A 19491-nucleotide genomic window follows, 5' to 3' on the forward strand; every position below is an offset into this window, starting at 1 on the left:
CCATTCTCATCTGAGTTGCACCGAATGTCCATTTGTAGCAGATATACGATGTTGCGGGGTGCAGTAATGATGATCAGAAGCAAAAAGTAGTCCTGAGTCAGTGTAGAAGACTGTTGACATTAACTACAGTCCAATCCATCCTCAAAGCGCCCGTTCTTACTCCGGAATTTCATGGAACCACCCAAGGCGTTGATAAGAAACCGTCCCAAGCTGCACAGAGTGGCCTCCAGTCAAAGAGAACACTATTCAGAGGCAGGACGAAGTGGGAAGATCCATGGAGGGGAGAAGGGCAGGAGCAGTGGTCACTGGAGCCTCAGGAGCATGTTTAACTCGACTGAGAGAGAGAGAAGAGGGTGACAGGAAGAGAAGGATATGGATTATTAAGTGTCCTTATTGTTGTATGAAAGTTAATGTCACTGCAGTTTGGACTCCGGCAAGACTCGCTATGGCAGCATAACTACAAGGGAGAACCAGAAGGTAACACAGACATGAGGGATCTCTGGGATAAGAGACCCACCACAGCACCGTCAATGAACCTGAGTGAACGTGTGAATGTGAGGGGACGACAGCGTACAAATATCCCAGTTCACCAAACACTCTATATCCATGCTCACTCCAGATCTGCGCCTTTACCTAACGTACATTGTTGCTGCTTTTTAACTTGATTTTAAAAAAGGTACTTTCATTTGACAGCAGACAGCAAATCAGGTTTGGGTGTGAAAAAATTAACTTTAATGGATTATTACGCATGAATAAATAAACCATCATAAATAAAAGTAAAGCACCATAATTAACCCTGCTTTTCACACTATATATCCAGGAATGAAATAATGCATTGAGGACCAGCTCAGACATTTGCAGGGCTAGCAAGGTCTTCTCTGTTGGCCTAAACACCATCACTGACTAATGTTATTCAATATATTTTTGTGCATGAATATATTCTAATATTTGCAATAGCCTATACTCTACATTTCATACCTTATTTTTTTTCTCTGGTGCACTGATATGAAGAGCATCTGCTTACTTTCCAATCAGATTTCAGCCCCCACATTTTGTTGCAATGTTGGTTGAAGCTATCTACCTGCCTTTAATGTCAGCACTTTGTGCTCTTGCAGCATACAGTTTGTGCTGCTTGAAGGCTGTTGCTTTAAACAATCAGACTGCAAGTTTGCAACACAAAAGCCATCTCGAGGGAAGGTGGTAGTTCAGTGGTTTAGACAATGGACTTTGAATTGGAAGGTCACAGGTTCATATCCCACCACCACTAAGCTGCCATGGCTGGGCCCTTGAGCAAGGCCCTTAACCCTCCCCTGTTTAGTTGTAAGTCGCTCTGGATAAGGGGGTCTGCCAAATGCTGTAAATGTAGTCATAGCTTGCCAAACGCATCCGTAGCAAACTGCACAAGAGGTCATATTTTTTTTTATTTCCAATTTTTATGTATGGAAAGCGTTTTGAGCTGTAACTTTTAAAGGTGCTATATAAATTAACGATTATTATATAAATTCTGAATGTTTCAATTTTTTAAAACTGCACCAGCTTAAATATATTCATGTGGATGTAATAGCTGTTTTGTGTTGTTGTTGTTGTTTTTGTTTTTTATTTCACGATGGATAACCGAGGTGAAGTAATCGATTTGGTCGCAAGAATTTTTCAAGAAAAGCGGTTATTTGTTGAGGAAACGTCAGTTGTTAACCATTTTCATCAACTATTTATACGTTTCCTGTAGAAGGAAAAAATTGCACACAAAAAAATTTAATTCTATCAAATCTCCAGGAAAACTTGGGGTCGTTTTATGAGGTTAATATCGATGCTTCTGCTAGAGATGATGTATGCAGGCAGGTGCAGTTGTGGCTACAGTGAAAGGAGACGTGTTTCTTGTTTTGGTAATGCCATTCATACTGGCTGTGTGAGATTCCTGTTTTTGTAATGCAGGAATTTCTCTATAATATTGATGGTTTCTATAACTGTGGTGTCATAATGAGGGGTATGAAGAAGTGGACTGGTTCAGGTAGAAATAAAAAACATCATACCAACAGTAAAACATGGTGGTGGTAGTGTGATTGTCTGGGGCTGTTTTGCTGTTTTTGGACCTGAAGCAGCAAAACAGCAGCAAAAATGATGGGTATGAAGAAGTGGACTGGTTCAGGTAGGAAGTGTATAACGCACTGGTTTTGAATGAAGTTGAAAAGTTTGGTAAATTCAACACTTGAACCGTGAGGTGTCGCTTCTGGCTGGTGTTGAACAGTAACAGTACACCTCGGGGTAGTGAACGCACCCCGCACTCAGCAGCACTACACCTGCATGAGGAGCTTCGAGAAGCGGCGCAGCTTCTGTTTTTCCTCTAAAACTCGGTAGTCGGGAAAGAAAACGAATCCGTTTCGGATCATTGGAAATTGTCGTCTTTCTGTTTTTTTGCTTGTAAAACCGTGTGAAAGATGCAGCAGCCCTCCGTAACCGCGAGCCCAGACCCAGACGCTGCAGGTAAGCAGCCTGAAACGGCTTCATTCACTCATCTACTCTTCTTCCCTCTGTTTCTATACTCATTCACTCTGTTTAATTAATGTGCAATTCAGTTGGTAACAAATGCAACAATTTCCACTTCGAATTATTTCTTTTTATAATAGAAATAGTACACATTTTTTTGGAAGTAAAACTAAATTAAATTGAATTAAACGCTTCTTATTGTTGACTTCATGGTTACTTACAATAAAAGTAATTATTTTAAAGTATTTTTTAATCAAACATATTTTTTTCTTTCTTTCTCCATTTTAACCAGGTTTAACATTTATAAGATTATATAAATGACTTATATAAACATTTAAACACATTCCCAAACAATTTACACTCATTCTTGGGTGTTTTAAATACTATAATAATAATAATAATAATAATAATAATAATAATAATAATAATGATAATAATAATAATAAAAAGAAGAAAAATAAGTACTTATTATAGTACAATTGCATATATCAGGAATGTGTTTTTATCATGCAAATTATTATTATTATTATTATTATTATTATTATTATTATTATTATTATTATTATTATTATTATTATACTTTCAGTGGAATATTTATATCTATAAAAACTTTGCCATGTTCATATATATCTTAGAAAGCGTATTGATGAGATGCCGAACATCACCACGTCACTCTGGAATAAAAAAATAAAAAAATCCTAGCTACAAATTTGTAAGTCATGCGTCATTATACAACGTTTAATGCTTCGTTCATCTCAAAGGATTTTACCTTAAAACTTTGTGCTGTTTAACATCTCGAGTCACATCGTCTTGACTGCACCTGGTGATTCGACAATCAAAGCGACTTATGGATCGAATGACATCTGAAAAGATTTAGCAAATTGGTTTCAAGTAGGAAACCTGGGATGGCACTTTTACAACGATGATTTTGGTGTTTTTGGGTTTTTTTATGGGGGGGACGGAATTGCATTTCCTCCCATCCTCTTAAATGAAGCTGTAGTTACATTTAAGTCCAAAATGTCTGAATTCATAGTGACTGCCCCGATCAGTAGGAATAAATAATACAAGATTTTCTTCATTAGATGTAAAAAAAAATGAAAAATGCTCGAATCTAATGATGATGCAAAGTGAGGAGTAATCAGTTTTTCGGTGTCAGATGTTGGTCAGTAATTAATTCAATTTAGTTGTATTTGTAAAGCACATTTACCAATGTCCCAAAGCAGCTTTACAGAAATAAATAGGTAAAAAAAATTATACATTTAATTCCTAATAATCAAGACAGATTAATTCATTAATACTGCTTAAATCAGAATATGACTTTCAGACAAAATAGAACTTAAATGTCTAAATCTTAAATCAAAACTTACAAATTTGGAATTTTCTTCCTATTTAGCTTAGACAGGCCGAATCTTTTACTGTTTTTAAATTGAAAAAAACAACTTTTTTATGCTATTTGTCATGTGAGACTTTTTTGTATTTTTGTGACGTATCAGTGATGTAAATTTCACTTATTTATTCCATATTATTATATTTTGTTATTGTTTAGTTATTTATTTCTTTTTATTTCTTTATATTTATGCTTGGAAAGCGCTTTTAAAGGCGCTATATATATATATATATATATATATATATATATATATATATAAAAGAAAAATTATTATATAAATGCTGAATGGTTCAATTTTGTAAGTTAGATACTAACTTTGAAGATTTCTGTTCTTTGAAAGTAAAAAGTTTTTAAGAAAACCTTAAAGGTTCTTATTTTGGAAAACGTTTCCCAGTAGAACCCCAGAGAAAAACACCTGGAATTTAAACAATATAACACTGTTTATGCTCAACTTGGAAGTCTTTGGACAACTCTTATAGATCCATACATCCCTGTGAGGAAATCTTCTCAGTAGAACATTAAGAAAACTAAAACAACAAAATAAAAAAACACTGAAAAATCCTAAAGGAACTTGTGTCGTGATGTAGATTCTGCTGTTTGGAAGTAAAGGTGAAGTAAGTGTGCGTTTTGTTGAATCATCACACAGAGCAGTACTCAAAGAGACGCTGTACGGCGATGTGGAGCACTGTGGCCCTACATACACTCTCTGTCATCATCCTGCTCATCGGCCTCCTGGCTGCTACTCGCACCGGAAACGTGGCAGTGGCTGGTTACTACTCAGGCATCATTGTGAGTAACACCGTTAAAACGATTACAGTTTTTTACCTGTAGTTTTAAAAATACAATAACAGACTGAAAACACGTCATTTGTTCTTTTAGCTGAGCTTTGGGACATTCTTGGCCATCGTTGGGCTCAATGTGGTGGAGAACCGCAGACCTATGGTAAGCAACAGTATGTTTACTTCCTGGACAAAAGTATTGCCAGCCATTTGTGGTTCTTTGCCAAACTGTTACTACAAAGTTGGAGGGACGCAATTGTCTGGAATCTTTGGTTGCCGTAGCATTAGATTTTCTCATCACTTGAACTAGGGGACCAGAACCTGTTCCAATGCCTCTGTACACAAATCCATTTCCATGACGACCTGGTTTACGTGTTAGAGTTGAAGATCTTGAGTGGCCTCCTATTGTGCTTAAACCTTATTGAACACCGTTGAGATTAATTAAATACACGCAAACCTCCACAAACTAAATCTAGTGGAACATCTTCTCAGAAGAGTGAAGGTTATTATAACAGCAAATGGGGACTGAATGTGGACATTCGATACGCACATGAATCTTATGGTAAGGTTTTCACAAACTAATGCAGCGATATCATCAAATATATCACTTGGAGGCCGGTGATTTACATCTTTTTTTACGGAATTGTATTACGAATCTGATTGTCATAATTTTAATTGTATTAATGTGTAGTTACCTTAAAAAAAACTCTTCGTGTTCTTCACAATCACAAAACTAATGTGTTGATCAAAATGCTTTGCCCCCCCTTATTTATAATTCTTTTAAAAATGTTTGCTTTATGCATCTTGGTTTATCAGATAGTACGTATATATAAAAATATATTGAATATTTCTCAAATATTTTTATTTTTTTTTAAGTTTTACAATTTTACTTTGATACTTTTTTGGCTCAAAAGTCACTTTGGCTGTATGTAGGCAATAATGGAAAAACACTCCATTTTTTCGAATCAAAGCTTTGTATCAAGCAGGTCGTACCGGAGTGTGTTTCTATCTCTTTAGGATTTTTTCTGTCCTCAATCATATTGTCATTAACGATGTATGAATCAATCGCAATTGGGTTTCAGCACTTCTGTTTATTTTTGTCACTGAGCGATCGTGTTACAGGCGAAAAGGATGCATGGATCTTATTGCAAAACAAATGTCGTTTTACCTGCAAGCGCATGACAAATACAATTACAGAATAAATAGGCATTGCTTTGCTAACTGTCTGAGTCGAGATGCTCTCAGCTGCATCCGCTGTGATTGGTTAATGGATTTAAGCCCGAGCATGAAGGTAAATCATATTAGCATTGGTGAAAGCCTGGATTTCTCCAAAAAAAAAACCACTGATGTTTAATATTTATTCCATATTTAGTCCCTATTTGCTGTTATAATGACCTCCACTCTTCTGGGAAGATGTTCCACTGGATTTTGCTTGTGGAGATTTGTGCTCACAAGGGTGTTAGTGAAGCCAGGTACTGATGTAGGTGAGGTGAGGAGACCTGGGGTGCAGTCAGCATTCACATTCATCAATGGGGTTCAATAGGGTTGAGGTACATGAACACTAACCCTAAAGATCCATGAGGTTCCTGAGGAGGGTTAAACTCAAGAACCATGAGGATGGATTTGTACTGTAATTAATATAAACAGTTACAATGGTTCAGGGCTACAATTGCCATGAACAGTTTTGTATTGCTGTGGTTCATGTTTGAGTCTGGATCCTTTAAGGGTTTCTTCCTCATTCCATCTCAGAGAGTTTTTCTTCGCCACAGTCGCCACTGGATCGCTCATTAGGGACAAATGTACAGGGACTTTATAAATCAAAAATTTTAATTCGCCATCAACTGTAGTTAATTTTGTAAAGCTGTTTTTGGACAATTTAATTTTTTTAATAAAATGCATGAAATACAATAATGTACAAATAACATTGAATTGATAAAAGTGAAAGCTTTATCGTTCATGCTGCTTCCCAGACTGCATTTTGTGGCCAATTTGACCTCTCAGGTACATTTCTAGTCTCCAAACTCGATAAAACCAGTAAATGATTAAGCTTATTTAATAGCATCAGACAAGGAAGTGTGGAACCGTTCAGGAACTCATATCTCAACAATTAAAATGAATATTATAATTATGTTTCTTGTCAAGCGTTCCTTGATGCATTAACCTATTATACTGCAGAATCAATAATTTACCTAGCTAACGTAATGCAGTCTTATAGACAGCACTCCTTTTCTTCCGACTGTTTGATGTGTAGTTGGTTTGCTCTTAATATGAATGTTAGGCCAGTTCAGATTTATTTACAGTATTGACCTCACAACATTTTTAGTCATTTTGCCTCTGTATACTATATACTGTATACACTGTATATATATCAGTGGATTCATAATAGCAACAAAACAAATCTATATATTTTTTTACACATTGTCCCTCCATTTTTTACAGGTTCAAAATTAACTGGACAAACAAACATAATAATAAGTCCAAGAATTCATTGTAATGGTATTATGGAGACGGATGGTCCGCTGTTATGACCCCAAATGGGAGCAGCTGAAAGAAGAGGAAGAAGAGGAAGAAAAAGAATGTCACTTTATTGAAATTTGGCTAATGATTAGGATTTTGATTCCTGAAGAGAAGTGACAATGGCAAAAACAAAACTCCCTAGAAAACCAGTCCTGGTGTTGGTGACCCCAGTGCGATTGTAAATCATTGTAGTGTACATGGGTACGTGGTGAAAATCTTCTCTGAATTAGCACAGGATAGTACTCTTGGGTACGACAACACAATATTAAATGTAATTTAATTCCTTTTTATTTGTATGGCGTTTTTAACAATGGTTTCAAAGCAGCTTTCCAGAGAAAAAGTGGTTATAAAGTTGGATGTACAAGTTTAGTGTCTATAAGTTTGTTCCTTATAATTGTAAGTTTATTCCTTATGAACAACATTGGCAAGGAAAAACGTTTTGAGATGGCATGAGGAAGAAACCTTGAGAGGAACCAGACTGAAAAGGAACCCATCCTCCGAACGTCTATTCATTACAGTTCCGTCATTTTTGAGGTGTCTTGTTCAGTGATGGGTGCTTACTGTAAATGCAGAACTGTTCATCTAACATGTGGCCCTTAACCATTGTAGCAGAGTGATGATATCATTTACAGTTCAAATCCATACTCAAAGTTCTTGAGTTGCACAGTATCTTTATGGATATTTGAAAAACCCAGGTGAGATCATGCACAATTGTGTTACATTCAATGTGAGACTATTGTGAGAAATGTGTCTCCATTTGTGTCTTTGACTCAGAAGAGTCCTCAACCAAACCTAGTTGTTTATTCAAATAACATGTTGAAAATGTAATACCGACTCATTCCTATTATGAAGCAAAATCTAGAGTGGAATCATGATTTGGAATTAGGAAACCGAACATGTTACAATATTCCATTAAATTTAAGCTAAAAAAAAGAGGCTACTATTACACTGGATGTGACTAATGTAGGCAAGTGTCCTTCATTCCAATCCTGTAACAGAGACGCCATTTTATTAATTAATGGTGACTGGCTTAAGTGTAACCTGAGTTGCCATATCGTTGTCTCTCCGTCCTTCTCCAGTGAAACAAATTTCGAAGAAATTAAGAAAAGCACACAGTGTTCCTCTGACATACAACACCAAACAACTTGCAACATCGCAACCTCAGTTCTCTGCTTTTAATTCAACGCTGCTTCATGTTTTCGAATCGTCTTCGTGTAATCTATGGTAACATTGTGATCAGGATTGAGATTTTGGATGTAAATGTAGCTCTTTTTTTTTCATTTCCTCTCGAGACCTCTGTGTATGATTTAAGAGCCTGTTCTCTCGGTCCACCATCTTGGCCCTGATCCCAGAACGCCCTTTAAAGTTTAATGGTGGAGACTCTGCCCCATGCACACACTCATTCATGTACATACCCAGTTGGGGGTACAGTGTGTGTAACTGAACCCTGCAGGTGCTCACACATACACACTGATATTGTGTACTGTATGTACACACCAGTAACATCTTGCTTATTCAATTACACAGTGTTTTATACACACACACACACACACACACACACACACACACACACACACACACACACACACACACGGGAACTTACAACACTCCTTATTTTAGCTCCTGAGACACACTGAGGAGCTTTTGGTCCGTCTTACCAGCATTAATGTGCAACAACCCCTATCATGCTACGGGCAGATCGTTAGTGTCAGGTGGCTTGATGCTGAAACCAGGTATCATCTTCCACTCCTCTGCTCTACCACAGAAATTGGAAAATGAGGATCGTTTTGTTAGAAGCATCGGTTTATTATTTACTGATTAAAGTATTGAAAAAGAACAGATATTATTATTTTTATTTATTAAATTCATTCTTTAAATAGTTTTTCTTTATGGCATTAGAATTCACCAATCAGTAAAGTTAATTGGCATTCAGATCAATTCATGAGTATGAAGTCAAATGTTTAATATGCGATTTTAATTCAAATTGATGATAATTGTAATAAATATCAATCAGGTTTCGAATTATTAATATCATTCTATTAATGGATCGGTGTGTTAAGAGTAACAGAGTCTCCTCACATAAACTAAGTTAAGCAAAGAGTCATTAAAGCCATAATAAATCATAGTGCTTTGGATTCTTACGTGCTTTTGAAGGCTTGTACTTTTACTCAAGTGAAAGTTTACACGGAGCACATTTACTTTTACCTTCTCATCCAACATCAGTGCCTGATCTCAATTCATCATGAACGCTCTACTGGATGAATTTGCAAAAGTTCCTTCAGAAATACTCCAAAAGATGTTGTAGAAATCCTTCCCCAGGAAAGTGGAAACTCTTTTAGCTGCACAATGGAACATCTCTAAATTAATGTCCAGTTTTTTAGAATGCAATTTCATATAATAATCCGGTGGCCCAATACTTATTTCCATTAAGTGGATAAATGGCAGGTCTGTGTCAGGACCAAAGCTTTGCAACAAGATATATCAATTGGAATACACACATATTTTAGGTCGTGTCTTTACCAGTACTTTTTTTTTGTATTTGAGAAATTTATCAACAAAGCTAATTCTGTATATTTAGAACTGTATGTTGTAATGAATACTGTATACTACATACTTTATGTATAAAATAGTCTTGAATTTGTAACTGCTTGTACACTTACTACAAGAGAACTAATATGTACTTTACCTTGTCACTGGGTTTTGATCTTTTGTACCTTTCGGATGTGTTTCTACCCTAGAAATAGCTGCTTATTCCTTTAAAGCTTTACATAATTATGGCACAATAACGTAACATAAAATAAGTTTAATTGAAGGTATGTTATGTCTACATTTTCTAAGAGATGCATATTCAAATTAAAAAAAGATGTAGGTGGTACCAGTACCACCGAAGTTACTGAAAAGGTACCTTTTAATTATACGTGAACTGACTTTGTTGTGTCTGTTCGTGTCCTCTGTTGTAAAATATCGGAGCGTTTGCTTTTGTCTAGGTCACCTTGTGGCCAAAGCAGTGCTCCTGTCAGGGGTCATAATTCTACATCCAGACCCTACAGTTCTCATTAAACCGATGATCAGCAGTGTCATCGATCACTTGAACGCACTATTCCGTTTGGCCTTGCAGCGATATAGATGCTTTCTTCTGCTTCTCAATTCTTCCACTGTGGAAAGTAGGTTGTAAATGCTCAAAATGGCTGGGTTTTGGGATCCGATTGGGTCGTTAAAGACGAAAGGAGCAAGTGTGCAATTATTTAACGAGATAGCGGTTGGCCAAAAATTATGTAAGAACTCCGCTGTCTGGATTCATTCTGTCCGTCTCTGCTTTCAGGTGAGTGAAATGAGAACTTGTGGAAATTGTTGATTGGGTCTATCAGTTATTACAGGGAGCATTCGGCAAATGTCCAGACCAGTGTTAGGATATTTGATCAGACGTTCACCCTGCTTAAGAGAGTCAGTGCTGAGAGGTGGCATGTTTAATTAGTGGCTCAGTACTACAACCACAATGATAGGGGGAGGTGGTAGCTTAGTGGTTAAGGCATTGGACTTTGGATTCTAAAGGTCATGATTTCAAATCCCAGCCACACTAAGCTGCCACTCTGGGGTCACTGAGCAAGGCCCATAACCCAAAAGCTGCTTATTTGCATACATTGGGTAAAAGTCGCACTTGATAAAGGCGAAGTTTAAGAACATTTTTGCTTCATGGTAAAACTATAATGAATTTCCTGTATACATACGTACAGGTCTTGACCGGATATTACACAGCTAATGTAGGAAATTATTTATGTCATATTATCCAGTGTTACCCAGATGAAGGTTTTCTCTCAAGTTTTCTTCCACATTGTCTCCTAGAGTTTTTCCTTGCCACAGTGATCTTTGGCTTGCTAAATAGGGAGATTCATATGGATAAGTATATTAATTAAAATTCTCTATTCTGAATCTATCAACACCAATCAGGCGTAACTTCATGACCACTGACAGGTGAAGTGAATGACATTGATTATTTCTTCAACATGGCACCTGTTATTGGGTGGGATTTATTAGGCAACATTTTGTCCTGAAAGTTGACGTGTTAGAAGCAGGAAAAATGGGCAAGCGTAAGGATTTGAGCGAGTTTGACGAGGGCCAAATTGGGACGTTTAGACCACTGGGTCATCTCCAATACTGCAGCTCTTGTGGGATGTTCTCCATCTACAGTGGTGAGTATCTATCAAAAGTGCTCCAAGGTAGGAACAGTTTTGAACCGGTGACAGGGTCACGAGTGTCCGAGGCCCATTGATGCATGTGAGGTGCGAAAGCTGGTCCGTGTGGTCTGATTCAGCAGACGAGCTTCTGTAGCTGAAACTGCTGAAGAAGTTAATGCTGTTAATTCGGGGTAGAACGGGTTCAGGACTGTTTTGGCAGCAAAAGGGGGACCAACAATAGGCTGGTGGTCATAATGTTTTGCCTTATCGGTGTATTTTTGTAAGGCTGCTTTGTGATTGTTGTGGCTGCTTTGTGATCTAATTCATTCTGCTTGCATTTTGGGATAAGGATGTTTTTCACATTCAGTTACAGGGTTATTCCTAAATAATGGTACCGTGACCCTATGTGGACTGCATTGGTGCACAAACACTACTAAACTGGGCGTACATTTCTTTTTTAAACTTGATTCTGTCTTTTACATGGTACTGGGAATGTACTGCATAGTTGTACCACTATTGTACATTTAATTATGTATTTGTGTAAAACTTTAATAGTACACTACACGCAACTGCAGATGACCAGCATGGAGTTCAGAGTGAGCACAGACGTGATTTTTTAGCTCAGTATACACAATCAAACGTGCTTAATGCCTCTTTTTTTGGCCTGTCCAAAGAGTGCAATTTACCGCATCTACTGTTAATCATCCACTAATGATTTCGGACTACGAACCATCCCTGATTAAAAACTCCCAGTTGGACGGGATTTTTAGGAGTGGCAAAAATATATGTTCAGTCTGACACTTCAGTTTGACAAGAGGGCTGGTAAGTTTTGCGAAAATTAAATTAGGGAGAAGCTTAAACATAAAAAAAAAACCTGATTAGGATTCTGTGTGAGGTGGATAAGCATGTTCAGGAAAGCAAAGAAATTTCTAGATGTAAAAGTTTTCATTATTCCCAGTAAGCTTGTGGAATCAGATAGGTGAACGTGATTGCCCTTTGCTGAGTGTAGCGTTGCCCTTCAGGCTGCCTTTGGTCAGTAAATTATCCATAAAGGAGAAGGTTGGCAGACAGTTTCACAGGCTGTACATTTCCTTTATTACTCCATTTACATCCAGACACTGAAGATATCAACTAGGGGCAAAGGAAACAGAGGCAAGGGCATTTTACGAAACCCATAGCTATGTATGGATGTGTGTGTATGTGTACTGGATTACAAGGATGCAGTAGAAAATGTAGATGTGTGTGAACTAAGACACTCATTGCCACATATAGACAATAAAAAAATATAGCCAAAAATGTGTTGATATTAATAATAAAAGGCCAACTAAATGATTCATAAAATGTGTGGCATCTCATGGTTTCTATGCAATATAAATATTCTTTAATACTGACCCACTCCCATGGTAACTGAGCAGCTTTAAATGCCATTTTGCTATGCCAATTTTATGTATTCTTTTTAATAAATCTCTTGTATTTAGTTTGTATGTATGTTTGCATGTAGTTTTATTGATTGCCACCTTTAGATTAGGTGAGGAGACAGACAGGGCCGGGGCAAAATATCTTTTTATTATCTTTAGAATTTTGCATTTTATTTTGCAATATTTCCATTTTATGGAAATATGCAATCATTTCTTTGTCGTGTGTAGAGTATTGTATTCATATCTATATTACTGTATATGCTCAGTCTCATCCAGAAAAATACTGGAACAGCAAGGCCAGATCTCTTGTTTTTGCTGGACACTTAAACATGAGTTGAATATGAGACAATAGAGCAGAAATTCAGCTTTAATTGGTCTTGCTGTTACAGTACATTTAGAGGGGACGGTGTGTATTAAGTGTGCAATCAATAGACGATTTGGATCGATGCATCAGTTTAAAATGCACCAAATAAAATAAATCATATGGAGATTAATTTAGATTGTATGGATACAAAATGGCCTAGAGTTTTCTAGGGTGGAAATAAATGGACATTCGGTGCAACCCAGATGATGATGGGTTTCCTCTTGAGTCTGGTTTCTCTCAAGGTTTCTTCCTTATGCCATCTCGGGGAGTTTTTCCTTGCCACAGTTGCCACCGGCTCACTCATTAGGGACAAACTTACACTTATAAAGAACATTCACTTTTTATCACCACATTATCTGTGTAAAGCTGCTTTGAGACAATGTTCATTGTTAAAAGCGCTATACAAATAAAAATGAATTGAATTGAAATAAACATCATTCATGTTCCTATTATTCAAATGAGGCGATGGTGGCTTTGTGGTAAAGGCATTGGACTGGTTACGGAGGTCATAAGTTCAAATCCCAGCCCTACCAACTTGCCCCTCCTGGGCCACTGAAGAAGGCCTTTAACCCCATAGCTGCTCAGTTGTTTGAATAAGATAATTACAAGTCACTCTGGATAGGTTTGTCTGCCAAATGCAGTTAATGTACTGCAATGAATTGATAATTGTTCAAAATATTTCATCTCTACATCATTGTCATTTGCACTATTATCACCAGGCTTACGACAGATTGGTAACATTTTAATCAGAGGCTACAGGTATGCTGTATATGATCGGAATACCTGACTTTTCCTACTACATGTGGTTCTTCCCCAAACCGTTACCACAAAGTTGGAGGCACACAATTGTACAGGATCTTTGGATGCAGTAGCATTACATTTTCCCTCTCCCTGAACTAGAAGACCCAAAACTGTTCCATCATGACTATGCCTGTGCGCACAAAGCAAACACAATGAAGATATGGTTTTCATGGGTTAGAGATGAAGATTTTGAATGGCGAACTATAGAGCTCTTATCTCAACTTGGATGAATGTGAAAGCTGACTGCACCCCAGGTCTCCTCACATCACCTACATCAAATCCGAGATTTACATTCTTTGTATGAATGAGTTGTAAGAAGTATAATTATTTGTATTAAATGTTATAAAATGATTGGTGCATGTGAGAGGTGTTTAATTGGAGATGCCTTGATAATAGAATAAAGGCTCATTCAGTATATTACTGTCTCCAGACCAAAATGTGTTTTTTGTCTGATTCCTCAGCTTCTGATTTGTCCATGTTTATATCTTTAATATATAATCCATGTTTATTTCTCTTGCAGTTGGTGGCCTCCATCATTTTCATTAGCCTGGGTGTGATCTCCTGCTTCTTCTGCGCCATCGTGGACGGCATCATTGCTGCCGAGTACATCGTAAGCGGCACGCGAGAATTTATTGTTTGTATGCTTCACTTTGTATACACGTGAGCAGAGACTTGTGTATGGCACATACGTATATCACATCACTGCCTTATCTTTTATCGTACAGTTTCTTCGGAGTGTTAGATCTGGGTGTCAGCTTCGGTAATAAAACTTTGTGGAAGTAATCAAACCCGAAGCCTCGTCTCGTGCGGCTCAGTGCTCCAATATACACCTCCATCTCAATGCAGTCCAGTCACTGATGCTTAGAGGCCGGATTCTGACCAGTTCCTGACCTCGTCCTAACACATTGGAGGTGGAATCTCAGCCTAACAAGCAGCAATAATTAGATAATAACCAGGAATATTAAACCAGTTACTATGTGTGCAGTGCTGCAGGCGTGTTGATACAAATATGTTTAATTTGGTGAAAATGTATATATTATCAACCAAATCAAATTTTATTTGTCACAGCATGTACATTTAAATGAAAATAGAATAGAAAAATACAATTATTCAAACTATAAAGTATAAAAGTACAATAGGACAGGTCAAGGTCACCAAGGAAAAAACAAATAATGCCAGCACACGCCTCCATTCCTCAGGCATCCTCTTACCTTCCAGAATCCTGTTAAACAATCTGGTTAAAAACTCCACTGCCATCTCTCCTAAACATCTCCACGCTTCTACCGGTATGTTATCTGGTCCTACCGACTTTCCACTCTTCATCCTCTTAAAAGCTGCTCTCACTTCCTCCTTACTAATCCTATCTACATCCTGCTTCACCAACTCCACATCCTCCAACCTTCTCTCTCTCTCTGATTTTCCTCATTCATCAGCTGCTCAAAATACTCCCTCCACCTTCTCAACACACTCTCCTCACTAGTCAACACATTTCCATCTCCATCCTTTATTGCTTTAACTTGCAGCACATCCTTCCCAGCTCGGTCCCTCTGCCTGGCCAATCGGTATAAAACCTTTTCTCCTTCCTTAGTGTCCAACTTCTCATACAGCTCCTTATGTGACTTTTCCTTGGCTTTCACCACATCCCTCTTCACCTGCTGCCACATCTCCTTGTACTCCTGCCTACTTTTCTCATCACTCTGCAGATACCAATTCTGTTTCTCCAACCTCTTTCTCCTTATGCTCTCCTGCACTTCCTCATTCCACCACCACGTCTCTTTGTCTTTCTTTCTCTTTCCAGATGTCACACCGTGTACCTTTCTAGCTGCCTCCCTCATCACTTCTGCAGTAGTTTCCCAATCATCCAGCACCTCTTCACCACCACCGAGCCCCTGCCTGACCTCTTCCCTGAATCTTACACTACAGTCTTCCTCTTTCAGTTTCCACCATCTTATTCTTCTTTCAGTCCTAACGCTCCTCCTCTGCTTCTTCACCTCCAAAACCATCCTAAAGCCCACCATCCGATGCTGTCTAGCTACACGGTCCCCTGCCAACACCTTACAGTCTCCAATCTCCTTCAGGTTGCATCTCCTACATAGAACAAAGTCCACCTGTGTGCACCTTCCTCCACTCTTATATGTCACCCTATGATCCTCCTTCTTCTTAAAATAGGTGTTTACCACTGCAATTTTCATCCTTTTAGCAAAACCTACCACCATCTGCCCTTCCACATTCCTCTCCTTAAAGGCATACCTACCCGTCACCTCCTCATCACCTCTGTTCCCTTCACCTACATGTCCATTAAAGTCTGCCCAATCACTAATTGTTTATTACTAGGTACACCATCTACCACTTCATCTTATTCACTCCAGAATCTTTTCTTCTCCTCCATCTCACAACCCACTTGTGGAGCATAGGTACTGTTGACATTTATCATCACAACTTCAACTTCCAGCTTCACGTTCATCACCCTATCAGAAACTCTCTTCACCTCCACTACACTGTTACTGTACTCTTTCTTCAGAATCACCCTGACACCATTTCTCTTTCCATCCACACCATGATAAAACAGTTTAAACCCCCCTTCAATGTTCCTGGTCTTACTTCCTTTCCACTTGGTCTCCTGAACACACAACATATCTACCTTTCTCATCTCCATCATATCAGCTATCTCTCTCCCTTTATCAATCTTAGTACCAACGTTTAAAGTGCCCACTGCGCCAACAGTAGCCCAATTTATCCCTGTTGTCTAACGATACCTGTGGCGGTCGTTGGTAACCCGGGCCTCGACTGATCCGGTATGAAATTCAGGTTCGTGATCCGCATATTTGATTTGGCACATGTTTTATGCTGGATGCCCTTCATAACGCAACCCTCCCTATTTATCTGGCCTTGGGACCCGCACTAAGAGTGCAAAAGTCAAACATTTTGTGGATTTTTAAACATAACATTCCACATTTAGTCTCCATTTGCTCTTATAATAACCTCCATCTTCTGGGAAGATGTTCCACTAGGAAAATATCCTGTAAAGCAATATGTCATCTTCTCTAATATGCCCTTAATAACACAGCATTCCCAGAAAACATGTTTTGTGTTTTGGTTTCCACAGTTTCTCCAATGTACAAAAAAGATTTCTACCATTATGTGCTTTCTGATAGGGTGCAATAAAATATCAGCAACAAGTTCTCATTTAGAAAAACATGTAGATATTCAATGTTTGTTTTATTATGTACATATTGTAGAATAAAAAAAAGAAGATAAATTGTATAGAAGATTAGATTGTAACTGCCCCTGTTTTGGAATGAGTACAGCGATTTATTCTACTGCACTTAAATTACGAATTAAAATAAATACTTCATCACTCTCCATTAAGGGTTAGAATATATGTGACCTATACATAAACACCGGAAAGCTGACTGGAAAAAAAACACAACAAAACAAGATCATAGATAAATTCTATGTTAAATAAATTCAAAATTTTTTGTGTTGTATATATATATATATACATACATACATACATACATACATACACTTAGAAAAAACTATTTATTAGAAGAAAAATTTAAAAATACTTTTTACTGTATATATACAGTGGGTACGGAAAGTATTCAGACCCCCTTAAATTTTTCACTCTTTTTTATTTTGCAGCCATTTGCTAAAATCATTTAGGTTCATTTCTTTTCCTCATGAATGTACACATAGCACCCTATATTGACAGAAAAACACAGAATTGTTGACATTGTTGCAGATTTATTAAAAAAGAAAAACTGAAATATCACATGGTCCTAAGTATTCAGACCCTTTGCTCAGTATTTAGTAGAAGCCGCCTTTTGATCTAATACAGCCAGGAGTCTTTTTGGGAAGGATGCAACAAGTTTTTCACACCTGGATTCAGGGATCCTCTGCCATTCCTCCTTGCAGATCCTCTCCACTTCTGTCAGGTTGGACGGTAAACGTTGGTGGACAGCTATTTTTAGGTCTCTCCAGAGATGCTCAATTGGGTTTAAGTCATTGCTCTGGCTGGGCCATTCAAGAACAGTCACGGAGTTGTTGTGAAGCCACTCCATCGTTATTTTAGCTGTGTGCTTAGGGTCATTGTCTTGTTGGAAGGTAAACCTTCAGCCCAGTCTGAGGTCCAAAGCACTCTGGAGAAGGTTTTCGTCCAGGATATCCCTGTGCTTGGCCGCATTCATCTTTCCCTTGATTGCAACCAGTCGTCCTGTCCCTGCAGCTGAAAAACGCCCCCACAGCATGATGCTGCCATCACCATGCTTCATTGTTGAGACTGTACTGGACAGGTGATGAGCAGTGCCTGGTTTTCTCCACACATACCGCTTAGAATTAAGGCCAAAAAGTTCTATCTTGGTCTCATCAGACCAGAGAATCTTATTTCTCACCATCTTGGAGAACTTCATGCGGGTTTTCATGTGTCCTGCACTGAGGAGAGGCTTCCGTCGGGCCACTCTGCTATAAAGCCCCACTGGTGAAGGGCTGCAGTGATGGTTGACTGTGACAACTTTCTCCCATCTTCCGACTGCATCTCTGGAGCTCAGCCACAGTGATCTTTGGGTTCTTCTTTACCTCTCTCACCAAGGCTCTTCTCCCCCGATAGCTCAGTTTGGCCGGTCGGCCAGCTCTAGGAATGGTTCTGGTCGTCCCAAACGTCTTCCATTTGAGGATTATGGAGGCCACTGTGCTCTTAGGAACCTTAAGTGCAGCAGAAATTTTTTTGGAACCTTGGCCAGATCTGTGCCTTGCCACAATTCTGTCTCTGAGCTCTTCAGGCAGTTCCTTTGACCTTAATGATTCTCATTTGCTCTGACATGCATTGTGATCTGTAAGGTCTTATATAAACAGGTGTGTGGCTTTCCTAATCAAGTCCAATCAGTATAATCAAAAATTTCTGGACTCAAATGAAGGTGTAGAACCATCTCAAGGATGATCAGAAGAAATGGAGAGCACCTGAGTTAAATATATGAGTGTCACAGCAAAGGGTCTGAATACTTAGGACCATGTGATATTTCAGTTTTTCTTTTTTAATAAATCTGCAAAAAGGTCAACAATTCTGTGTTTTTCTGTCAGTATGGGGAGCTGTGTGTACATTCATGAGGAAGAAGAATGAACTTAAATGATTTTAGCAAATGGCTGCAATATAACAAAGAGTAAAAAATTTAAGGGGGTCTGAATACTTTCCGTACCCACTGTATATATATATATATATATATATATATATATATATATATATATATATATATATATATATATATATATATACACACACACACACACACACACACACACACACACACACACACACACACACAGTGGAACCCCGGTGTACGAGTTCCTTGTAGTAGTAGAATATCGGTGTACTAGTAAAAAAAAATCTTTGTAGGAGTACAAGCCTTTCTTTTGACGAGTTTGGTTCCAGTCACACGCATTCTCCTAGTCCCTCATCACCTCTGTCCCTTTACGTTTAATGCCCAATTGCTTCATAGATATTGTTCAGAGTGCATTCTTTATTAATATTGTTTTATTTTACTATAAAATTAAGCACCAAGAAGTGTAG

The 19491-nt window shown here is 38.0% G+C and overlaps 1 protein-coding gene across 1 annotated transcript in view; it reads left to right on the forward strand.

Annotated features, from left to right (window-relative positions):
• Positions 1–2276: 2276 nt before the first annotated feature.
• Positions 2277–19491, forward strand: part of tmem255b (transmembrane protein 255B) — a 34272-nt gene continuing 17057 nt past the window's right edge. Inside the window, exons 1-4 of the mRNA XM_083522442.1 lie at positions 2277–2481; positions 4518–4660; positions 4751–4813; positions 14446–14535. Coding sequence (XP_083378568.1) covers positions 2436–2481; positions 4518–4660; positions 4751–4813; positions 14446–14535 — 342 coding nt within the window. The 5' untranslated portion in view covers positions 2277–2435. The remainder of the gene's footprint in view (positions 2482–4517; positions 4661–4750; positions 4814–14445; positions 14536–19491) is intronic.

Source organism: Silurus aristotelis, assembly GCF_946808225.1.
Source record: "Silurus aristotelis genome assembly, chromosome: 20".
Taxonomy (NCBI): Eukaryota; Metazoa; Chordata; class Actinopteri; order Siluriformes; family Siluridae; genus Silurus; species Silurus aristotelis.